The 25,026-nt window shown below is 36.9% G+C and overlaps 1 protein-coding gene across 1 annotated transcript; it reads right to left on the reverse strand.

The window, feature by feature from the left end:
• Positions 1 to 1,316: 1,316 nt before the first annotated feature.
• On the reverse strand, positions 1,317 to 24,180 carry LOC106094451 (sodium-dependent neutral amino acid transporter B(0)AT3). Its single transcript, XM_059367014.1, has 9 exons — positions 24,084 to 24,180; positions 21,332 to 21,639; positions 16,197 to 16,566; positions 15,871 to 16,105; positions 10,476 to 10,828; positions 2,923 to 3,126; positions 2,541 to 2,698; positions 2,214 to 2,477; positions 1,317 to 2,139 (listed from the first exon to the last, which is right to left on the reverse strand). The coding sequence occupies exons 1-9, from the start codon at positions 24,171 to 24,173 to the stop codon at positions 1,938 to 1,940; spliced, it is 2,184 nt and encodes a 727-aa protein (XP_059222997.1). The 5' UTR covers positions 24,174 to 24,180; the 3' UTR covers positions 1,317 to 1,937.
• Positions 24,181 to 25,026: the final 846 nt, after the last annotated feature.

The raw sequence follows: 25,026 nt of genomic DNA on the forward strand, positions 1-25,026 counted from the left end.
GTTCAAATCCTGGCGAGACAATCAAAAAAAAATTTCATCGGTGGTTTTCCCCTCCTAATGCTGGCAACATTTGTGAGGTACTATGCCATGTAAAACTTCTCTCCAATGAGGTGTCGCACTGCGGCACGCCGTTCGGAGTCGGCTATAAAAAGAAGGCCCCTTATCATTGAGCTTAAAACTTGAATCGGAATGCACTCATTGATATGTGAGAAGTTTGCCCCTGTTCCTTAGAGGAATGTTCTTGGGCAAAATTTGCAATTTTGCATTTTTTGATTTTAATGCACGAAAGATTCAGTGCTGTCAGTCGTCACACAAAACATTCGCTGATCCATTACGATCATCTTTCTATAGATGTTGAGCAATCAGAAGCTCGCCTGGGTTCGAATCCTGGCGAGACCATCAGAAACATTTTTCAACGGTAGTTTTCCCCTCCTAATACTGGCAACATTTGTGAGGTACTTTACCATGTCAAACTTTTTTCCAAAGAGGTATCGCACTACGGCACGCCGTTCGGACTCGGCTATAAAAAGGAGGCCCCTTATCATTGAACTTAAATTTGAATTGGACAACACTTATTGATATATGAAAAGATCCCCTGATCCTTATTTGAATGTTCGTGGGCAAATTCGCATTTGCTGAGAGACTTCTGAACGAATTACAGCTTGAAATTTTTTACATAATCCCATTAACTCTCTAACCGTTCTTAAACGGCAGATTTTTTAGTAGATTTTTCGATTCTAAATCCTAACGTTCTAACGAAATTTACTTTTTGTTGCACCTTTTTGTGTGATCTTCAATGAAGAAAAGTTTGCAAAAAAAAAATCGTTATGGAGAGAAATTTGCGCTGAGAGACGCCTGGACGAATTACAGATTGAAATTTTGTACATAATCAAACTGCAGATTTTTTAGTAGTTTTTTCGATTCTAAATTCTAATGTTCTAACGAAATTTACATTTTGTTCCACCTTTTTGTGTGAACTTCAATAAAGAAAAGTTTGCCAAAAAAATCGTTATGGAGAGAAATTTGCGCTTTAAAAACAATTCCTTTCGGAGAAGTCTTCGTGATGGAGTAGTTCGTTATTGAGAGGATAAATTATGTGAAAATGGCTGCAAAAAGTTGTGTGTTAAATTTTTATTTGTTATAGAGAACAATTCGTTATAGGGAAGTTCGTTATAGAGAGGTTCGACTGTTCCCATTTGAGGCACAGATTAATTTACCGAGAAATATAGGCAAGACTTTGTTTTATAAACGATTGATTCGTTATAGAGAGCCGTTCGACAAATGCAATTCAATTGAGTTTGATAGTATAAGTAAAATTATTTTATAATCTAGGCATATAAGGCAAAGAGTCATAACTTGACAACAAATCAAATAATTTTTAGTTAAATATACAACATGCATATGTCGGTGGCGGTTATTTTCTTGTGATAATATATATGAAACACATAAATTATAGTATATATATATATTAATGTATACATAATCTATAGGATATTTAGAATGTATAATACATAACAAGGTATATAGTATTGTATATTATGTGTATATATATATAGAAGTTATGGGTTTGTATGTTTAGTCTAAAATATTCAGCATATTTACACGATTCGTAGGGGCAGGGTGTTAGAACATCTCATGGCACTTTTCACCAGTGCGGACATGCTTCTTCTAGTGGGGGGGTAAGTATACACCGCTTCTGTAACTGGCTCACCATTTGTATTCATATGTACATACATTGTTCGTATGTGTCTTTATCTAAGTATGTATTTATATATCTATGTATAAGCATGTCTGCAGGTTTTAAGAGCTTTTTTCTTCTTAATTTTAACTAAAATAATTGTTGTCTTTTCTTGAATGCTGTTGCTATTGTTTGTTGTTTTACGCTTCTAACCTCAAAACTTTGTTTTTGCTAAAGTATCTCTAATTCTTCCCTATGTTTATTCATCTTCCTCCTCCAAGGATTTCTCGGGTAAACCATATTTCGGACAGCACATACCCTCAGTGCCGTCCATATTGAAACAGAAGATGGTGCGTTCAATTTCAGTCGGTTCATGAGGCACAATACCATGGACCTCTTTAAGTTCGGCCTCGGGAAACCAGGCAGGATCGGAATCTTCAACCACCTTAATACCCAGTAATCTGCAATTCAAGGATTTATTGCAAAGTAAACCTCAACAACTTTTTTCATGAGGTAAGTCCATGTTTATATGTACCTTAAAATCGCCACTATTGGTATCCATAAAATCGAAGATAAAATCAATATAAAGGCTATAACTATACACCAATGGGGCCATTCCATTTTCTCGGTAATGCCCTTCGATGCTATCCACGCCGGATAGCTGCTGCCTTCGGTCAGTAATTGATAAAAGGAGGCCAATAAAATGGTTATCATAGCACACGGTGACAAATATTTCCAACAAAACATCCAATACATGTTGGGTCTTGAGCCCGTCATCATTTCAATATCATCGGAAAATCTTTGGAAGAAACAATGGGGGAAAAAATTAAAAAAAATGTTCCTTAAAGGCAAAAGAACCTACCTTCGAATACCATAGATATAGCTAATCGATAAACATTCAAACAAGGCAATAATCAGCAGAGGGAAATTTCCAGCAAAACTATCCATGAGCTGGAAGATATAGCTGCCGGCTCCGTTGGCAAAACACATAGAAATCATACAGCAGGAAAAGCACAAACCCTTAAATAAAGAAAAATATAGTATAGTAAATTTGAGTTTTAAATTTCAATATGGGCCTGAAATTAAACGCTTGATCACGCTATAGGCCTTAGATATATTTCTAATTATAGTCCAAAACTTTTTCTAGAAGTTTGAGTCTTTGTTTTAGACAGCATTTTTAAGATTTTTTATTCTTCTCCTCCTACTAAAAATTTTAATTTTATTATTTGTCTTAATTTACTTACCCCCACTATATACTCTTTGGGCAAATTTGGCAATAATTTCATATCCACCAATGACGTCACCACTCCTTCTAAGGTTCCAAACTGTGAATCAATACCCAAAGTGAACAGCATTAGGAAAAATAGCACCGCCCATAATTGGGATCCAGGAAATTGATTTATGGCCTCAGTAAAGATAATGAAAGCCAAGCCGGTACCAGACGCACTCTATAAAAAAAATTCAAGAATATTTTCAGAAAATACCATTATAAAATTGAAAAAAGATGTCCCTTATAAAGAAACACGATAAAATATTAAAAAATAATTTTTAATTTTATATAATTTTAATTTTAATATCGGGAACATTTTTCTAAATTTTTTTTTTCACAGAAGGTGTAGCAATTTTATTTGCAAGTTTTTATATCACTATTATACCCTGTATACCCTGTACCACTTTTATTATAACTTAGCGCATTTGTTTGTAACACCTAGAAGGAAGAGAGATAGACCTTGGTAAGTATACCGATAGACTCAGAATCGCCTTGTGATTCGATTTACCTATGTCCGGCTGTCTGTCTGTCTCTCCGTCTGTCCATGTTAAATTGTGTACAAAGTTCAGTTCGCAGTTTTCATCCTATCGTACAGGAATGTTTTTTGGCCAAGAGACGAAGAAAAAAAATATCGGTTCAGATTTGGATATAGCTCCCATATATATGTTCGACCGATTTTCAGTAATTATGCAATAAAATGGTCATTTGTTAACTGATTTTCACGAAATTTGGCAGGAATGATTTTCTCTTGCTCGACACTCTTACTCGAGAATACTGGTGATTTTCATGGAAATCGGGTCAGATTTAGATATAGCTCTCATATATATATATATATATATATATATATATATATCGTCCGATTTTCACTTCTAGAGTCACAACAAGCTCATTAATTGACCAATCTTGCCAAAATTGTGCACAACGCTTTCCTTGACGACTACCACAATATCTGAGAAGTTTGCTCGAAATCGGTTCAGATTTAGATATAGCTCCCATATATATGTTCGCCCGATTTTGAGAAATATTCCAATAAAATTCTCATTTGTTAAACGTTTCTCTCGAAATTTGTCAAAAAGGATGTTTTCTTGACTCTCGACGGTTATGGTGAATTTCATACAAATCGGCCCTGATATAGATATGTCTGTCATATATGTATATCGCCCGATTTTCACTCCTAGAGCTACTGCAAGCGCATTTATTTACAATCTTGCCAAAATTTTGCACTACGCTTTCCTCGACGACTACCACAATGTCTGAGAAGTTTGCTCGAAATCGGCTCAAATTTACATATAGCTGCCATATATATGTTCGCCAGATTTTGGATAATTTGAAATAAGATAGTCATTTGTCAACCGTAGTTATTAAAGTTTGGACATATGCTCGAAATATGATAGGGATTGTTTAATAACGCATCTGAAAACATACGCCGAGGTCCATCAAAATTGGTTTAGAATTGCATATAGCCCCCACATTGTACTTATAGGGTAGGTGTACGGCATTATACAGTCGGCATCGCCCGACTTTTGCCCTTTCTTACAGCTTTTTAGATATTTTTCACAGATTTTTGTCGAAATCTTAAAGAAAATCTCATTAAAAATTTCCTTGCGTATAACATTTTAAAATCATAACAAATAAAAGCGTGCTAAGTTCGGCCGGGCCGTATCTTGAGAACCCACCACCATGGATTTTGCTAAAAATGTATACAAAATAAATTTAGTTGAAGGGCATAATTTTATTCCACATACCGAACTTTTGATGAACCGAACAAGGATGATCGAGAGACCAGTTTACATGGGAGCTATATCAGGTTATAGACTGATTTGGACCGTACTGGCACAGTTGTTGGAACTCGTAACAGAGCACCGCATGCAAAGTTTCAGCCAAATCGGACAAAAATTGCGGCTTGTTAGGACTCAAGAAGTCAAATCGGGATATCGGTTTATATGGGAGCTAGATCAGATTATAAATAGATCGATTTGGACCGTTCTTGGTATAGTTTTTGAAAGTCATAACAAAACACTACATGCTCAGTTTCAGCCAAATGGGGAACAAATTGCGGCTTGTATGGGCTCATGGAGTCAATTCGGGAGATCAGTTTATATAGGGCGCGCGCCTTTTATGGGGCCAATACCTTAAATCGAGTGATCAGTCTATATGGCAGCTATATCCAACTCTGAACCGATTTGGGCCAAATTAAAGAAGGATATCGAGTTGCCTAACACAACTCACTGTCTTAAATTTTAACAAATTTTAAATTTTATATGTAAATCATTGCTCAAATTTTTGAGAAGATTAATGGGTTAGCAAAGGTCTTAAAAGCTAAAATCGGGAGATGTATATATATGGGAGCTATATTTAAAACTAAACAAATTTCAATGCAATTCATCAACCATCAGAAGAGTTATAAGAGAGACCTTCGTGCCAAATTTTGTGAAGATCGGTTAACAAATGACTAAGTTATGGAGTATTATTCAAAATTGGACGATAATATATATGGGAGCTATATTTAAATCTAAACCGATTTCTATTAAATTCAACAGCAGTACCGGGAGTCATAAGGGAATTCCCTGTTCCAATTTTCGTGTGAATCGGTTAACAAACGACCTAATAATTTCAATACCAGTCCAAATCGGACAAACATATATATGGGAGCTATATCTAAATCTGAACCGATTTCTATAAAAATCACCAATAATGTCGAGACTTATAATAGAACCCCTCGTGCGAAATTTCGGGAGAATCGGTTTACAAATTTCGATGTATTTGCAATATTAGTTCAAATCGAACGAACATATATATCGGAGCTATATCTAAATCTGAGCCGATTTATATGAAATCCACTTATATTGTCGATACTTAAAAGAGAACCCCTCATGCGAAATTTCGTGAGAATCGGTTTGCAAGTGACGTTATAATTGCAATTTTAGTCCAAATCGGAGGAACATATATATGGGAGCTATATCTAAATCTGAACCATTTTCTATGAAATTAACCAATCATATCGAGACTTATAAGAGAACCCCTTGTGCGATATTTCGCGAGAATCGGTTTACAAATTACGATATAAGTCGGATGAACAAGTATATCGGAGCTATATCCAAATCTGAGCCGATTTTTTCCAATTTCAATAGACTTCGTCTCCAGGTTCAAGAAAATGTTTTTGCCAAATTTGAAGACGATCGGGTAAAAATTGCGACCTGTACTTTGTACACAAATTAACATAGACCGACGGACAGACAGACGGACAAAGCTAAATCGAATCAGAAAGTGATTCTGTCTCGATCGGTATGCTTATCATCGGTCTATCTCTCTTCCTTCTGGGTGTTACAAACAAATTCACTAAGTTATAATACCCTGTACCACAGTCTTGGTATGGAGGCCACCGTTGCGCAGAAGTTAGCGTGTCCACCTATGACGCTGAACGCCTGGGTTCGAATCCTGGCGAGACTATAGAAAAAAAAATATGTCAGCGGTGGTTTTCCCCTCCTAATGCTGGCAACATTTGTGAGGTACTATGTCATGTAAAACTTCTCTTCAAAGAGGTGTCATACTGCGGCACGCCGTTCGGATACGGCTATAAAAAGGAGGCCCTTAACATTGAGCTTAAACTTGAATCGGACTGCACTCATTGATATGTGAGAAGTTTGCCCCTGTTCCTTAATGGAATGTTCATGGGCAAAATTTGCAATTTTTACCATAGTAGTAGTGTAGGGTATAATGAATATACCCCCATCCTTCGGTGGTAGGTATAAAAAGAATTAAAACAATAACTGAAGTGCTTTGATTTTTGTCCTTTCAAATAATTAAGTTTTTCTGCGGCATCCTCTATATGTATAACTCCCGATTGTCACTTCTAAAGGCTCTGCAAACATAACGCTTTTCCCTACGACTGCTACAATGTCCAACGAGTTTGGTCAAATCGGTTCGGTTTTACATATGGCTCCCAATTTCCACTTACAGGCTATTATCTTGTCGGCACTGCACAAATTTTGCCTCTCATTACTGGTCTATTTTCTAACTAGCAAAGCAGGGGGTGAATGAATAGTGGCAGCACTATCAATTCACCTCTCTCTCTTTCTCTCTCTCTCTCTCTCTCTCTCTCTCTCTTACACTTTAGTTTACTCTTATTTTTTTCTTCGTGCTTTTAGTTTTTTCCAATTACCTTAGAGATCGATCGAGTTTTCGTTGCTGTTGTTTAATCGGTTAAAATACAATAGTTTTTGATTAAATATGAAAAATATCAGTGATTAAATCAATTATAGATGCAAAATACTTCAAATTAGCCTTGGAAATGTCTAATATGTGCAAAAAAAAACCCACAAAAGTTATTTTTGGCAAAAATATAAAATATGCATACACACCCAAACAACAACAAAGTCATTGGATGGCTGTCTAATACTCGTTGTTTGTTCTCTCTTCATCTCACCAAACATAACTCTCAAACAATTTGCAGTGTCATTATAGATTTGTTGTTGTTGTTGTGGTTGTTTGTTTATTAGCTGTGTTACATCAGTGTAAAATTAATTTCTTAACGAACCAAAGTGAATTTTGGCTCATAGTGAATGTCTCAATCAGAAAACAAATGTTATTGTTGTGAATAATTCTTAATGTTGCCCTTTTGTATAGGGTTCATTGACACTTCTATCATTTATGATGGGAGTGCCATCATGAATGATAGATATAAAACAGACAACTTGTCGACATAACTTGCAAATTTTAATGATGAATGAAATCATTTTGCAATTCGTAGGTTTGGCGTTTATTGTGGTGCGTAAACAACTACGTGATCGGCTAATAAAACATCGAAAGAGCAATTATAAAAAGGTGGTAAGTTTTGTTTTTATTTTTTCTTTCTATGATTGTAGTCTTAAAAATACTCCTATTAGTCATATATAAAGGCCTGGTTATACTCTCGTAAATATAGAACAAATGTAAAATGTTAAAGGCAATTATGCTTAATACAAATTTTTAACAAAAAGGCTTGAGATGATGGAGGGTCTGACGTCAGAGAACTTCAGGCATAACTCGAGGGCAGAAGTCGAGTCATCTCTCCTACGGAAGGAGTTCGCGATGGCGGCCTTCTTGAATATTAACAACGAGAAGATGGATCGATAGTTACCGCTCTGAGCCGCAACGGGGGGACGGAATACGGCCAAGGTTCCCTTCTGGACAAAATAGATGCGGTGGACAGACTAAGGAGGGTTTTTAGGAGACAGGGATTGGATTAGGGCTATATTACGACTCACACAACATTTCAGGCATAGACACGAAAAAAAATTCTGTTTTCAAAATGAGTTGTTTTTGCTGTTGTTGTAGCCGTATTTGTATGTGGAGGTAGCGATCCTCGTGAAGCTCCAAAATTGGGAAGACTAGTTCCGGGCAATAGGACCGGTTGCAGCGGGAACGTTATGGCCATTGGTTATTTAAAGATGCCAATAGATCGCTGTGTCATATTGATCATCGCAGGCAATCAATATTTAAGCAAGAACTGTTGCCGTCCGGCCTCTCACTAAGACTCTTCACTTGATACCGCGACTGCAATTGCAGCTACTCCATATACGAAGCATACGAAGTGGGTTCTAGTACAGTGAGGTCAAAGTGCGTGGCGGAGTGTGTAGAATCCCTGAATAAACCCCAGTTTTGCGAATAGTGCTAACATTGCCGTATTGGCGCTTACCCCCTACTGTCTTCTTGTAATTTCTTCTTGTCACATATTTCTAGCTTTTTCATTTACTTTTCATAATAGGTCAGACTTGCCACCTTTTTATGGTGGGCTACCCATTCAACCTTAATGATTAACAATAAATTGTAATAAATTCCCCACAGAAATCATAGAATAGGAGAATAGCAGTTTTCGGAACAACAATTTTTGGTTTTTAAATTTCTTTAAACTTCAAGGAAGGAAGGAGCGACTAGAGCTCAATGACGGTCTTTGTAACCCTTTTTGGGGCTCTTGGATTGGAGGGGGCTAAAGTTTGTTGGCTACGAGGATGACGTTTCCATCTTGGTGTGTGGCCATTCAGAGAGCATACACTCTGCTTCCAAGATTAGCCAATCCCCGAAAGATAAAGTGGTTGCTATTCACCAATATGAAGTAATTTGTTGTGTTCAGTGGACCTCTCCTAGATGGGGTGGAGCTTTCGCTCTCACTACTGTTGAGCTTCTGACAAGCAATTGCAATGTCAAGACTTTGAAATCAAGCTTGTTGACGGTGTGCACCAATTGTGGCAATGCCTGAAATGGTTCAGGATTATGGCTAAATGAACTCCTTTTTTCCTGTCTAAATTATTTCCACGCATATAGTCCTTTCGGCATTTTTGATTGCAATAAGAGCTTGCAATGGCAGATTGGTGGGAACATCTTCAGCCCGCCTGGCCCCCATTATTGTCATTCATGTTGACTCCTTATCTTCTTCATTCTAATATCTGGCTTTGTACCGCCGTAAATTTTGTCTTTTTATACCCACCACCGAAGGATGGGGGTATATTCATTTTGTCATTTCGTTTGCAACACATCGATATATCCATTTCCAACCCCATAAAGTATATGTATTCTTGAGCAGCGTAAAAATCGAAGACGATCTAGCCATGTCGGTCCGTCAGTCTGTTGAAATCACGCTACAGTCTTTAAAAATAGAGATATTGAGCTGAAACTTTGCACAGATTATTATTTTTTTTTTTTTTTTGTCCCTAACTAGGTTAAGTTCGAAGATGGGCTAAATCTTGATATAGCCCCCATATAGACCGATCCGCCGATTTAAGGTCTTAGGACCATAAAAGCCAAATTCATAATCCGATTTTGCTGAAATTTGGGGCAGTGAGTTGTGTTAGTGTTAAATTGGGGCAGTGATCGGGTCAGATTTGAATATAGCTGCCATATAGACCGATCTCTTGATTTAAGGTTTTCAACCCTTAAAAGGCGCATTTATTATCCCATGTCGCCGAAATTTGTTACAATAAGTTGTGTTAGGCCCTTCAACATCGTTCTTCAATTTGGCCCAGATCGGTTCAGATTTGAATATAGCCGCCATATAGACCGATCTCTCGATTTAAGGTTTTGGGGCCATAAAAGGCGCATTTATTGTCCGATTTCGCCGAAAGTTGGGATAGTGAGTTGTGTTAGGCTCTTCGACGTTTTTCTGCAATTTGGGCCAAATCGGTCCAGATTTGGATATAGCTGCCATAAAGACCGATATCCCGATTTAAAGTCTTGGCATTTGTATCGCATTTATAATCCGATTTCACTGAAATTTTACACAGTGACTTATGTTGGTCTTTTCGACATCCGATATTTTGCGAACATTTTACCAATATTCTATATTCGTAGATTTTTTTTTGTTTAATAAAAACATTGTCGAAATTTTATTTAATAAAAATTACGTCGAAATTTTTTTAAACAAATTTTTTTCCCAATTTTTACCGTTCGATGCGAAAAATTTGATTGAGAATATGAAAAACTAAATTTTCATAATAAAGTTCGTCTTGTTTGATATACCATGTCTTATTTTCTTTCGGGTGTTATACTTACATTTGCCAACTCTCGCTCCAAATCACAAATCGGAAGACCTGAAGTTTTATTCATTGCAATCATATGAGCTTTCTCCTCATTGCATCGATCAAATGTTGCTGTGGCCTTAAAGCCAATAACTGAAAATACCACCACACCCGCAAACATTGATGTCCCACAGTTAGTCATCGATACCAAAATGGCATCGCGATAGCAATTGTTATTTGCTGGATTATAGGAGCTAAATGCAATGAGACCACCAAAGGCTAAACCTAAGGAGAAGAAAATTTGAGTGCCAGCTTCCAGCCAGACAACCGGATCCAGTAGAGTCTCCCAGCGAGGTGTAAACAAATGGGCAACACCATCCGAGGCACCTGCAAAGGAAAGGAAAGGAAAGATGGTTACAATTTTTAATGTCAAACAAAAAAAAGTATTTATTTTTAAAAACAAATTGGAATGGAAGATTCAAGTTTCTCTTCTCAATTGTCCAATCAACTTGCCATAATCGATGCCATAGGACGTTCGCGACGTAAATGGCAGCGCTTGTATCATTGGTTTCCGGTCGAACAAAATCGTATCTATTCTCAAATGGATCGCATTTATGAGGAAGTACAAAATCAATTCGACGATTCTGTTTTTAAGGAATATGCTCAAAGGAAACGCCTTAATAAACGGGTTTATAAGGCGCAAAATGAAGATCAAGTCTACAGAAATGATTACTGCAAAATGAAACCACTGATTTTGACTCCTCTCAATGTGAAATATCTAAATATGCGTTACGAACATCTTCGACAACCTTGTGGCGATCCAAGAAAATTCTAAAGAAAAACTGAATAGTTCTTCGCAATGTGAAATTATATCAGTTAAGTTAGAATCTCAATGGTCATATATGAATTATTTTCCAAAATCCAACTAAATTTCTATGTATATGAAAAAATTTTAACACTTTTCTTAGTTGTAAATTTGTACCAAAAATATTAATGAATAAATTGTGGGTCTCATAACATAAGTACAAGGGGACAAAATGACAGGGCATGCCACAGGGAGACGCAATATCGCCACTGCTACAAGATTAAAACCAGTAACGAAAGGCAAAAGTCGGGCGCAAATATAAATTCGGGCAATATATATAAATATATGAGAGCTTCATCTTAATCTGAACCGACTTTTCAAACAGATCGTTTGAAAATTGTTGTTCCTACGGCCACATAAGTGCAAATCCGGCTATAAAAATATATGGGAGCTATATCCAAATCTTAACCGATAACAAAACAGTCCGTGCCAAATTTTGTGCAGATCGGTTGAAAATTTTAGTTACTACGGCCATTTAAGTGGAAATTGGTCGACACATATATATGAGAACTACTATATCCAAATTAGAACCGATTTTGAGGAAATCTTGCAGATATGTTAAAATCAGTAACAAAACAAATCATGCCAAATTTTGTGCAGATCGGTTGAAAATTGCAGTTACTACGGTCATTAAAGTGCAAATCGGGTGATACATATATATGGGAGCTAACTAAACATTCCGTGCCAAATTTTGTGGGGATCGGTTGGAAAATTTTAGTTACTATGGCCATTTAAGTGGAAATTGGTCGACACATATAAAGGGTGATTTTTTTGAGGTTAGGATTTTCATGCATTAGTATTTGACAGATCACGTGGGATTTCAGACATGGTGTCAAAGAGAAAGATGCTCAGTATGCTTTGACATTTCATCATGAATAGACTTACTAACGAGCAACGCTTGCAAATCATTGAATTTTATTACCAAAATCAGTGTTCGGTTCGAAATTTGAACACATTTCGAACCGAACACTGATTTTGGTAATAAAATTCAATGATTTGCAAGCGTTGCTCGTTAGTAAGTCTATTCATGATGAAATGTCAAAGCATACTGAGCATCTTTCTCTTTGACACCATGTCTGAAATCCCACGTGATCTGTCAAATACTAATGCATGAAAATCCTAACCTCAAAAAAATCACCCTTTATATGGGAGCTATATTCAAATTTGAACCGATTTTGAGGAAATCTTGCAGATATATTGAGATCAGTAGCTAAACAATCCGTGCGAAATTTTGTGCAGATCGGTTGAAAAATGTAGTTACTACGGTCATTGAAGTGCAAATCAGGCGATACATATATATGAGAGCCATATCTAAATCTGAGCCGATTTATAACAAAATCTATTGCGTTCGTCCTTAAGCCAAAAAAGTGAAATGTCCAAAATTTCGTGACGATTGGACAACAAATACGACCTGTAGCTTGATTACAAGAATACATGAACACACAGACGGACAGACTGACATATCTAAATCGAATCGAAAAGTGATTCTAAGTCGGCCGGTATACTTATCAATGGGTCGAGCTCTTCTCCATCATAGCGTTGCAAACAAATGCACAGGGTATTATAACCCTGTACCACAGTGGTGGTGTAGGGTATAATAATTTCGAAAAACAACAACTTTTGTCAAAAAAAGACGACGAAATTTGTTAATTTTCCTGCAACAATTTCTGACTGAAAGTACAAATTTCTTGTTGAAAGGCACTCTTTGCAAGCCAACATATAACAACAACAACAGTATAGACATAAACAAGACAAAAAACTATTTAACCAGCCACCACATGTGCTTTGCTGCTCAGTTTCGATCTGGTGGTTTTTATTTTGTTTCTTTGTTCGGCTCGCGCTGCTTCTCCTTCATTTACTGCTTTGCTCTCGGGGCTTCTAACCGCATAACAATAAATAGTCTACTACGGTTTCTGATACCGTCTGTTACTCACACGATGTTATAATGCTTCTAAGGGTAGGTAATCTAAATCAGCTATATAAAATGGCCGAAATAGTCTTGGAGATAACATGCGAGGTCTGAATATAAACCCAGAGAATACTCATATCTGTCTGTGGGTCCATTCGATGCACCACGTTTCCTCAGCAGACCGATTTCAATATTCCACAAGGTCAAATACATGTGAGTGATCTTAGATAGGAAATTGAACTGGAAGTGTCTCATACAGGCGTGGGCACCGAACGCATATATAGCCCTGAAACGGCCGGAAGGATGAGAAAACGAGACTATTACTGAGTGGAACCAGAATGGCTGCCCGAACATAATACGATCCTGCAGGCGGAGATGGGGCGAACACAGAATGAATGTGGTGGTGCGCGAGAACGTCGAGTATGGGCAATAACAATCAGGACGGTAAGACCACGAAAAATGTTGGAATATAAGAAGGAGATTAACGCCTTCTCCGGCAATGGCACGATCCGCATCATTTGGCTGCCGGGCCATAGCGGAGTATGGGGGAATCAAAAAACAGACGATTTGGCAGTGAAGACCAGAGTTAAACCGAAGTGTTTCGGGTCGACGCAGTCCGAGTTAAGTGGAACAGCAAAATATTCGGCAGGACGACAAAAATTCTATGGGGAGATCCGGATTGTGAGAAAACGATGATATTACTGAAAGGAATCAAGCAGGAGGTCTGTAAAGCTTTCGGTATCATAACAGGACAAATAGGACTACGAGCTCACTTATGCAAATTCGGTGTGGCAAGTGATAGCATATGTAGGGCATGTGGAGAAGATGATGAGACCATGGACCATTTCCTATGTTGCCCGGCTTTCGGGGCTAACAGGCACCGGCTCGTAGGTGGCGACACAATACCAGACATAAACCAACTAAGGGGCGTGGCATGGAAAACAATTAGGGAATTTGTAAGCAGCACGGAATTCCTGACTTAAATTTTTTTTTCGAGGTTACATTTTAGTATTTAGAGCGCACAACAAGCCGAGTTCTGGCTTAGGTGTATGTCCATAGTGACACGGGGCGGAATGAAATTTTACTGAAATTTTAGAGAAAATTTCACTGAAATTTTGTCTTTAGATAAAATTTCACTGAAATTTTATCTTTAGAGAAAATTTCAATTAAATTTTATCTTTAGAGAAAATTTTCTCTAAAGACAAAATTTCATTGAAATGTTATTTTTGGAGAAAATTTCGCTGAAATTTTGTCTTTAGAAAATATTTGACTGCAATTATGTCTTTAGACAAAAACAAAACGAAATGTTGTCTTTAGAGAAAATTTCACTGAAATTTTGTCTTTAGAGGAAATTTTATCAAAATTTTGTCTTTAGAGAAAATTTTACTGAAATTTTGTCCTTACAGAAAATTTCACTTTCACCATTGATAATTTTGGTAAAATTTCATTGAAATGTTACCTTTACAGAAAATTTCAATCATAATTAGTATTTGGAGAAAATTTCATTCTAATATTATCTTTAGAAAAATTTCAATGTAATTTAGTCTTTAGAGAAAATTTCACTGAAATTTAATCTTTAGAGAAAATGTCACTGAAATTTTGTCTTTAGAAGAAATTTCACTGAAATTTTGTGTTTAAATAAAATTTCACTGAAATTTTGTTTTTAGAGAAAATTTCACTGAAATTTTGTCTTTAGAGAAAATTTTACTGAAATTTTGTCTTTAGAGAAAATTTCACTGAAATTTTGTCTTTAGAGAAAATTTCACTGAAATTTTGTGATTAGAGAAAATTTCACTGAAATTTTGTCTTTAGAGAAAATTTCACTAAAATTTTGTCTTTAGAGAAAATTTCACTAAAATTTTGTCTTTAGAGAAAATTTTACTAAAATTTTGTCTTTAGAGAAAATTTCACTAAAATTTTGTCTTTAGAGAAAATTTCACTAAAATTTTGTCTTTAGAGAAAATTTCACAGAAATTTTGTCTTAAGAGAAAATTTCACAGAAATTTTGTCTTTAGAGAAAATATCACTGAAATTTTGTCTTTCGAGAAAATTTCACTGAAATTTTGTCTTTAGAGAAAATTTCACTGAAATTGTGTCTTTAGAGAAAATTTCACTGAAATTTTGTCTTTAGAGAAAATTTCACTGAAATTTTGTTTTTAGAGAAAATTTCACTGAAATTTTGTCTTTAGAGAAAATTTCACTGAAATTTTGTCTTTAGAGAAAATTTCACTGAAATTTTGTTTTTAGAGAAAATTTCACTGAAATTTTGTCTTTAGAGAAAATTTCACTGAAATTGTGTGATTAAAGAAAATTTCACTGAAATTTTGTGATTAGAGGAAATTTCACTGATTTTTTGTCTTTAGAACAAATTTCACTGAAATTTTGTTTTTAGAGAAAATTTTACTAATTTTTTGTCTTTGGAGAAAATTTCACTAATTTTTTTGTCTTTAGAGAAAATTTCTCTGAAATATTGTTTTAAAACTCATTTTAAATTCTTAATCATCTCTCTTTAATTGAATTTCATCAAACAAAAGGGGAAAACTTTTAACTTTTCATCTGGTTAAACAACCTTCCCATCAACATGTGCTTCCTTCCTTTGTTCATAGTTTCAGTTTCTTAATCCTTGCTACTCAAGGCCACACTCTTAATACTTACCCTTCAGAGTAATGCCACGAAAGAAGAATATGATCAAGACCACATAGGGAAATATTGCGGTCACATATACAATTTTCCCCGATGACGTTAGTCCCTGTACCATGCAAATGTAGACAAGAAACCACGACACCAAGAGGGCCAGAGCCATGTGATAATTGAAATTTTCCGGTTGATTAACACTTTCCGAGCATTGCAGTGTGGTGCGATACCAATAAAATTGCGTTGGCGATGAGGCCTAGAAAGAAAAAGTACAAAGAAAAAATTTAAACCAAAACGAATGCCTTGAGACAATTGAGAAGAAACGGAGGCAGGATTTCCTTTCTTACCACACACTCCGGCTCGTGATCATAAGTATAATTGGCATAGAGACGTGTTGGACATTCCGCCCAAGGCAGTGGAGATTCGAAGCTGTGCAACAAGTAGATGAGGCACCACGCAATTATTGTATTATAGTACAATGCCACAATGTAGCTGACGACAGCTGATGAGATGCCAATGCCCCCCAAGTAGGGCGACACTTGGCTCCACACCCCAATGGCTCCCTTGCGAAGACGTTGGCCTATGGCCAATTCCAAGTAGAATATGGGTATGCCCTGAATGCACAGCATTATAAAGTAGGGCACCAAAAACGCTCCGCCCCCGTTCTTTTGTGCTAAATAGGGAAAGCGCCAAACATTACCAAGGCCAACGGCATAACTGCAAGGAGAGTGAAAAAAAAAACACAAATAAAATAAAATCATAACTGAAAGAAACCATTAGAGGACATAGCCATTCATTCATCCGCTCTTTGTACCCATTATTTCACACAAATGGGATTGAAATTTGCATTGTGTTCCATTGAACTGTGGCAAAACACAGAAACTCAATAAATCCAATAACCTAGGCAACATTATTTGACATATTATGCATAATTCTGCAACGATAGTTTAAATTTGTTGCATTATAGGTAAAGGTAAGGTTAAAGGGAAAGCGAGAAAAACAATGGAATACCTTTGTTTGTAGTATTGAGTTAGGAGAAACATTAATGATAAGTCGTGTTTTAAAAATTTTATTGTAGATGATAGCATACTTTGAGGGACTGATACATTATTTTAATATCTCACCACGTGGTGAGTTTGGTCTAACTGTTCAGTAGAACTGCATAACATATATAATGCTATAGAACAATGACGCGCAAAAATACCAATACTATTGCACACTGTGTACGTATACAAGAACATAAGCCCATAGGCTTGGATGTAGTTGGAAATGGGTAAGTGCACGCGTCACTGCTATAAAATGGAAACGGTTTAGTACAATTTCGCCCTATTTGATTTTTTTCATTGAATATTTGTTTTTGTTTTTAATATTCGTTTTACAATTCTTGTCATTCTTGCCCAATACTAAGGCAATATAACCGATAGGTTAAGTTAGATTAAGTGGCCTTATGTATTTGATTTATATCAGAAATAGTGATACAATAGTTTTTATCAAACAGCGACTCGGGCAATGTGTATTCCACCCTGCCCGGGACATCGGGCATGATATCAAAGATAACACAGCGTCGTCAGCTGCCCCATGACCAAGAAGAAAGCTCCCTTTACCTCACAGCAGCAGACCCAGCAATTTGTCTAGCCGCAATGTCCAGAGGCATAAGGTGTAGCATTAAAAGGTGTCGACCTCAGTGCGGCTGTGATTCACAAACAATACATCATTTGAACCCGGCTGATTATTGAATTGTTGTTGGACTTTTGAAGTTCCGTCCACCCGACATCAATTTATAGGTCTGGCAGCTGCTATTACAGTAAATGGGACATTCTGTCGGGAGCCTTTCCCTCAGCCGTTATACTCGTAGACAGGTCATCAGCATCCGCGATCTCTTTTAGACCTTTTGTCTGTCGTAATGCATCTTTACAAAGTCCTGGTGATACATTATCAGGGCCTTGCGATTTAAATCAGTCGTAACTCGATTAGCACTTAAAGTATTCACAACTCAGACTCAGTCTCCTCTACAACCCCCTATAAATGCATATGGGTGGCAACCTCTTCTCACGGCCATTGGAGAGTTTCCAGGAACAGTTTTAGTGTTTCCCCACTAGACATTGTCCAAACATTCTCTGACTGATGTGCCCTAACGTAATAAATTTAGAAGAAAATATCTTACGTAGTCTAGAGGTATACAGACTTAAGCGGGTATCCTCTGCAGTTTCAACTTCCTTTTCAGGTCTAAAAAGTATAGCCGTGCAGTGTGCTTCCCAAAACTCCCCGATTTCGCCTTTCTCTGTTCTTTTTAGTCGAGGGAACTCTTCTGGTGATGCTAATGTAACGATGAACGAGATAAGCTGTGATCATCCAAAACATCCACATCTTACCGCAGATGTGCTCCAATACAAAGATAATCTCCAGTACATCCTGCCTGTTTCAGGTTTTAAAGGTCGGCTTATTATTTGAATACGAATAGCCAGATCGTCACGAGAAATCATCCAAATTGTCGTTTTTTAGAAAAGTAATCTCTGAACTGGGGCTAATCCACTTTTCCAGGACCTTCTGTGTACACGAATGGGTCTAAATTGGTTTGGGCAGGAGTCTAAATTGAATTTTCACAAACTATAGAGTCATATGGGTTTTAAAATGGATATAGCGTCTTTCAGCGGGATGTAGCGTATTCACGATTCTGAATGTGCGGACAGTTAGGCGGCGCTTAAATCTAGGGCTTTAAGGCATATGAGATAGATGCTGCATAGAAACTGCAAAGAGTTATTTAAATCCATGGGAATGCTATTAGGTCCTGGCCTATCAAGGAGTGGCAGAGAATGGACGGCCGATGAGTTTGCTAAGAATTGTTCGCTGAAAAACGCCGATTACGCTACTGAATCAGTAATCCCTCTTTTGCAAGCTTCTAGGTAGGGTGTACAATTTATATGATAGACGCGCGAGCTAGTGTAGTAGCATCCTGCTTGTCACTGAAACGTCCGTTCTTAGACGTCGCGCTTGACACTGTCATACTTTTGCAGGGGCTGCGGTGATGGGAGAAAGTTGGCTCTACTCTCTTTCTGGGCTAATGTAGAAGTCTGAAGTGGCTGAGTGGGCGAAGCCTGTAAGTGCTCCCCTCCGGTCCGCCGGATTCCCTACTTTTTATACCCACCATCACACAGTGCCAAATCGAAAAATCTTGGAAATACTTTTAGAAATTTCGAACGGATAGAGATATGTATAACTTGACATAGTCAATGATGAGATTTTGTGTGTGGCTTTAAAGTTGTTCACCTCGACGATACCCAATTTTGAATTGCTTGCCAACAGCCATTTATGGGCCGATCGGCTTGTTTCTTTTTTAAAAGATAAACATCTAGAGCGCGACATTCTTATCCGATTAAGATGAAAACTCGCATGAGATGTTTTGTTTTTTGCTTTCAATAACTGTGCCAAGAATGGTCCAAATCGGTTCATAACCCGATATAGGTTCCATATAAATCGATTCGGATCTTGACTTCTTGAGCCTCTGGATGGCGCAATTATGTTTTGATTTGGATGACATTTCGCATGAGGTGTTTTCCAGAGGACGCAATTTTTATCCGACATGGCAGGAATATTACAAATCCCTGCAATATAGCTGCCATATAAAACTATCTTCAGATTTGACTTCTTGAGCCTCTAGAAGGCGCAATTACCACGCGATGTATATCTATAAATATTCCGTACAGACTCAAAAACGGCTGAACCGATTACCCCATTACCCAAAAACACCACCCAAAATCAAAAGATGGCCGATAGGCACAATATGGGTATCGAATAAAAGGTACTCAGGAGTAGAGTACGAATTTCATATGAAAAATTGGGTCCATGCAACTGGGGGCAGCCCCATCCCCAAAACACCCTAAAATAGGTTTATTGAACGAATATGACAATATGGGACTCAAATCAAAGATATTGGGAAGTATATAACGAATATGGTCAGGAAGAAGGAATGGAATAATTTGTTGATATCGGAAGAGGCCGGACCCTCCCCCTCTATCCCAAAAGCACTACCCAAAATCAAAAGTGGACCGATAAGGACGATATGGATATCAAATGAAAGGTATTGAAGAGTAGAATACGAATAAGGTATTAAAAATCGGGTCCAAGTACCAAGGAAGTCGCCTTAACATCAAAACTTCTAAAAGCAGACAAATTGAAAGTCCATTTCATCAGTATGGTGCTCAAATGATAGGTATTCGGGAGTAGATTACGAATCTGGCATACAAAATCAGATCAAAGTGTAGGGGGGTCACCCCATCCCCAAAAGCGCCCCAAATGGGCATAGGACCCATCGTGACTATATGAGACTCGCTTTGTTTGTTTGTTCCGTAGAATCGAAAACGGCTGATCCGATATTCTTAACATTTTCACAGATTTTGTAGGTTTTTGTGGAAGGAAACATTAGTTATTTATTTTTTAGATATCGGAACCAAAAGTGGACTGATAGGCACAATATGGGTATCAAATGAGAGGTATTGGAGACTAGAAAACAAATATTGTATTAAATTTTGGGTTCAGGTATCCAGCGGGTCCCCGCAACCCCAAAACTCCTCTAAACAGATATATTCGACATTCGTAACAATATGGATTTCAATATGGAAAAGTATTCGGCAGTAGATTACAAATATAGCATAAAAATTTAGATCCAAGTAATGGGTGGTCTCCCCACCCCCAAATACTCCCAAATGGGCATAGCCGACCATGGCTATATGGGATTCAAATGAAAGTTTTTTGGGAGCAGATTACTAATATGGCATTAAAATTTGCATTCAAGCTTTTCCTCCTATAAATACGTCGTTTTATGCCAATATGGGACTCAAATGAAGGTATTTGAGAGAAGGTAACAAATTTTATATTAAATTTTGGAGCCAAGTGTTTGACTTAGGGCACTAAGTCACCCCCTTAACTGAACTTCATTTCCGAATATAGCAATATGGAACACAAATCAACGCTATTTTCAGGCCAAAGTGCTGGCGGCCGGCCCAGCCCCAATACACTCTCCAAACGGTTCACACATACCGACCATGGCAATATGGGGCTCAAATTAAAGAGATTTGGGAGTGAAGCACGAATTTGATATCCATATTTGAGTCGAAATGTCTCCCCCAAAAAGCACTTCTCAAAAATATCGGATCTCGGAGATTGGTAAAGGGATTCGTTCGAATTTTTTTTTGCACTCTACAGTCACCAAAAACAAAACATGGTTTCTATTGTTGGGATCGGGTGCAGCGGGGACTGCCCAAGGCCCGCCAAATGAATATATAAACCAATAGCGACAATATAGAGTTTTAAGACTTAGAATTTTATTCTTTATTCTAAACATTGCCAGTATAACTTTATCCTTCAAAGCATACGCTATCAAACTTGAAACTTTTATTTATTGTTAAAGATTTCACAAACGTAAATCATGTGTTCTTAATTAAATGCATAGAATGTAGATACACTCACACATACATATACTCACCCTATTGTGGCCAGTAGAAACATTATTTTACTATCCCAACTTTCACGTTCCTCGCCCTCCTTCTCACCCTCCACAATATCCGCTGGGGCACTTTCAATGGCTGCAACCAATTCAGCGACCGCCTTACTTGTGCTGGCCTCCGTATCCTCAACTTCGGATGATTCATCGAAGGCATCGGACATAAATGCTTGATTTGTTGCCCCATACATGGGGGTGTGATGTGGGCCATGATGGGGTCCATGATGAGGAGCACGATGACTACTTGAGCTGCTGACACTGTGTTCGGAGACCAAGCGACCACGTAACTCCTGCCGCAAGAGAACAACAACGCACAAAAATGGATGAATAGAAATCGAATTAAAAAAAGTTAATTTACTCATGCAACAAAGGAGATACAGAACAATGGAAGTAGGAATGAATGATAACAAACCAACTAGAAGAAGAACGATAATTAAGTAGGATGACAATAAATACCCTGTGTTTTTTGGAGTGAAAAAATTTTAAATTAAAAATATAACTATATATTTCGTTTTACGAAGTCGTTAAACACAAGATATTCTTGGCCTTATTTTTGGGAACCTTGTAACGGCTATTTTTGAGTACATACTCTAATCACTAAGAATCTTAAGTGATTTCAAACTATAAAAGCAAAACAAGTAAAAAGGCATTAAGTTCGGCCGTGCCGAACATTGGATACCCACCACCTCGGGTATATAAGTAAACCCCCTTTCACAATCCGATGAAAATTGGATAACTTATGCATCCAAATTCGGCACGGACATTGAGTGGTCTTATAAATATAAGTCACTGTTGAATTTTCTATTTCAAATTTCAACAAACTCGGGTTATAAATAACGGTTTTATAAGCTTCAGACCCTTAACCGGCATATCGGTCCATATGACAGCTATATCTAAATACAGTCCTATTTTTACAATATTTGGGTCGGATGGCCTAAAACTACTCACTGTTTCAAATTTCAGTGAAATTGGATAAAAAATAATGTTTTTGTGGGCTTCAGACCCTTTATCGGGAGATCGGTCTATATGGCAGCTATATCTAAATATACAGGGTGGCTGATGAATATTGCTACAATGATGAATATTGCTACATTTTTTTTTCGGTGTATGGAATACATTTTTCTTTTATTCATGTTAAATTAAATTATTAAATTAATTATTAAATTATTATTAATTAAATTAATTAATTAATTAATTAAATTAATTATTAAATTATTATTATTAAATAGAAAAAAAGTTATTACATTTTTTTTTGGTAGCGGCTTTCATCAGCCACCCTGTAGTCCGATCTGAACCATATTTGGGTAAGCTTTTGGTAGACCTAAAACTATTCACTGTTTTAAATTTTAGCGAAATCGGTTAAAAAATAAAGCTTTTATGGGCGTCAGACCCTTTATCGGGAGATCGGTCTATATGGCACCTATATCTAAATTTAGTCCCATCTGAACCATATTTGGGTCCTATGTTAGGAGGCCTAAAACTATTCACTGTTTCAAATTTCAGCGAAATCGGTTAAAAATTAAAGCTTTTATGGGCTTCAGACCCTTTATCAGAAGATCGGTCTATATAACAACTATATCTAAATATAGTCCGATCTGAACCATATTTGGGGCGGATGTCGGGAGACCTAAAACTACGCACTGTTTCAAATTTCAGCAAAATCGGGTAATCGGGCTTTTATAGGCTTCAGACCCTTTATCGGGAGATCGGTCTATATGGCAGCTATATCTAAATATAGTCCCATCTGAACCATATTTGGGTCCTATATTAGGAGGCCTAAAATTATTTACTGTTTCAAATTTCAACGAAACCGGGTAATAAATAGGGCTTTTTTGGGCTTCAGACCTTTTATCGGCAGATCGGTCCATATGGCAGCTATATCTAAATTTAATCCGATCTCAACCATACTTAGGTCAGATATCGGGAAGCTTAAAATAACTCACTTTTTCAAATTTCAGCGAAATCGGTTAAAAAATAAAGCTTTTATGTGCTTCAGACCCTTTATCGGGAGATCGGTCTATATGGCAGCTATATCAAAATATTGTCCGATCTGAACTATATTTGGGTCAGATGTTAGTAGGCCTAAAACTACTCACGGTTTAAAATTTCGGCGAAATCGGTTAAAAAATAAAGCTTTTATGGGCTTCATACCCTTTATCGGCAGATCGGTCTATATAACAGCTATATCCAAATATGGTCCGATTTGGCCCGTTCAAGAATTTAAACAGCGTGCATCAAAAGGACGTACCTGTGCCAAATTTCAGCTCAATATCTTCATTTTTGAAGCCTGTAGAGTGATAACAACAGACGGACGGACAGACACTCGGACATCGTTAAATCGACGATTCAAAATATATATACATTGTAGGATCGAAAATTGATATTTCGATGTGTTGCAAACGGAATGACTAAACGAATATACAACCTATCCTACGGTGGTGGGTATAATAAAGTAATTGCATTTCACGATATAGGAAACCGGAACCTGGCAATGTTTCCTCTTTCGGACAAGCTATACAAGTATAAGGCTTAGAAGAGATAGAAAAAATAAATTTTTCCATTGTACGATATAGGAAACATGGGAAACCGGAACATGGGGTATGATTCCTTTTTCGAAAATTATCGACCAGAAGTCATTTTTAAATGTTATCAATAAATATTACATTAAAATTTCTGTCACTCTAAAACACACCCTTTATTGTTAAATACATACTTCCATACCGGTAACACTTACTCTCAATTCATGTTGATCAATGCTCTTTTGTGATTTTAATACAATATCCCGGGAGCTTTGTCGTCTTAACAACTGTGCTGTATTGGCCATTTTGTTTTTAAGATGATGTGGTTGTTTAGTTTTGTGATGGTACCGTCAGTCGTTGGACGATTGACGATGGTAGTTTGTGGTCGGATTGTTGGTTGGTTGGTTGGTAGGTAGGTGATTGCGATTTGAAGATTTAAAATATGTTAAGCGCTTGTTTTGGATTTGCTTTGCTTTTGACGTTAACTAGTTAAGTGCAGTTCTATTCTCTGGGAGGGAGTTTTACTCAAAATCTATGGCAAATTTTTACTTGTGGGTGCAGATGCAGATGCAAGTGCTGGTGCTGGCACAGATTCTGGCAATTGTGATAGTGGTGGTGGTGCTCTTTGCTTTTGAGTTTCAATGCCTTTACACACTCACATTCATTTACATGTAGATTGGATTTGCAATTGTGGTGCTGATTTTAAGGTGCTTTTACATTGTGATGGTCAACATCCATTTTGTCGTTCTAAAATAGGTTTTGTGGTGCATCATATCTTGGGGAATTTTTTGAAGTGCATTTAAAAAATAATGGAAATACATAAATCATGCTATAGAGAACTTTAATTTGAGCATGAAACAATAATTATATTCTAATAAACAAATATTCTATTTAAATCAAATGTTCGTAAAAGTGCAAAGTGCATTTCAAATGCAAAAACACAAGAAAGAAAATTTTTAAAATATTTAATCACCACAAATATAGCAACAAATATTTGTATCACACACAACATCTTCTTTGTGAATTCATATCGAAACTAAAAATCAAATATTTTGTAGTGGCCAAAATAACGAAAATCTAAATAAAAATAGTAAATTTTATAAAAGAAAAACAGTGGTCGAGTTTGGGATAGAAACAACATAGTATACTCCGTACGGA

This window comes from Stomoxys calcitrans, chromosome 4 (assembly GCF_963082655.1).
Source record: "Stomoxys calcitrans chromosome 4, idStoCalc2.1, whole genome shotgun sequence".
NCBI classification, from domain to species: Eukaryota; Metazoa; Arthropoda; class Insecta; order Diptera; family Muscidae; genus Stomoxys; species Stomoxys calcitrans.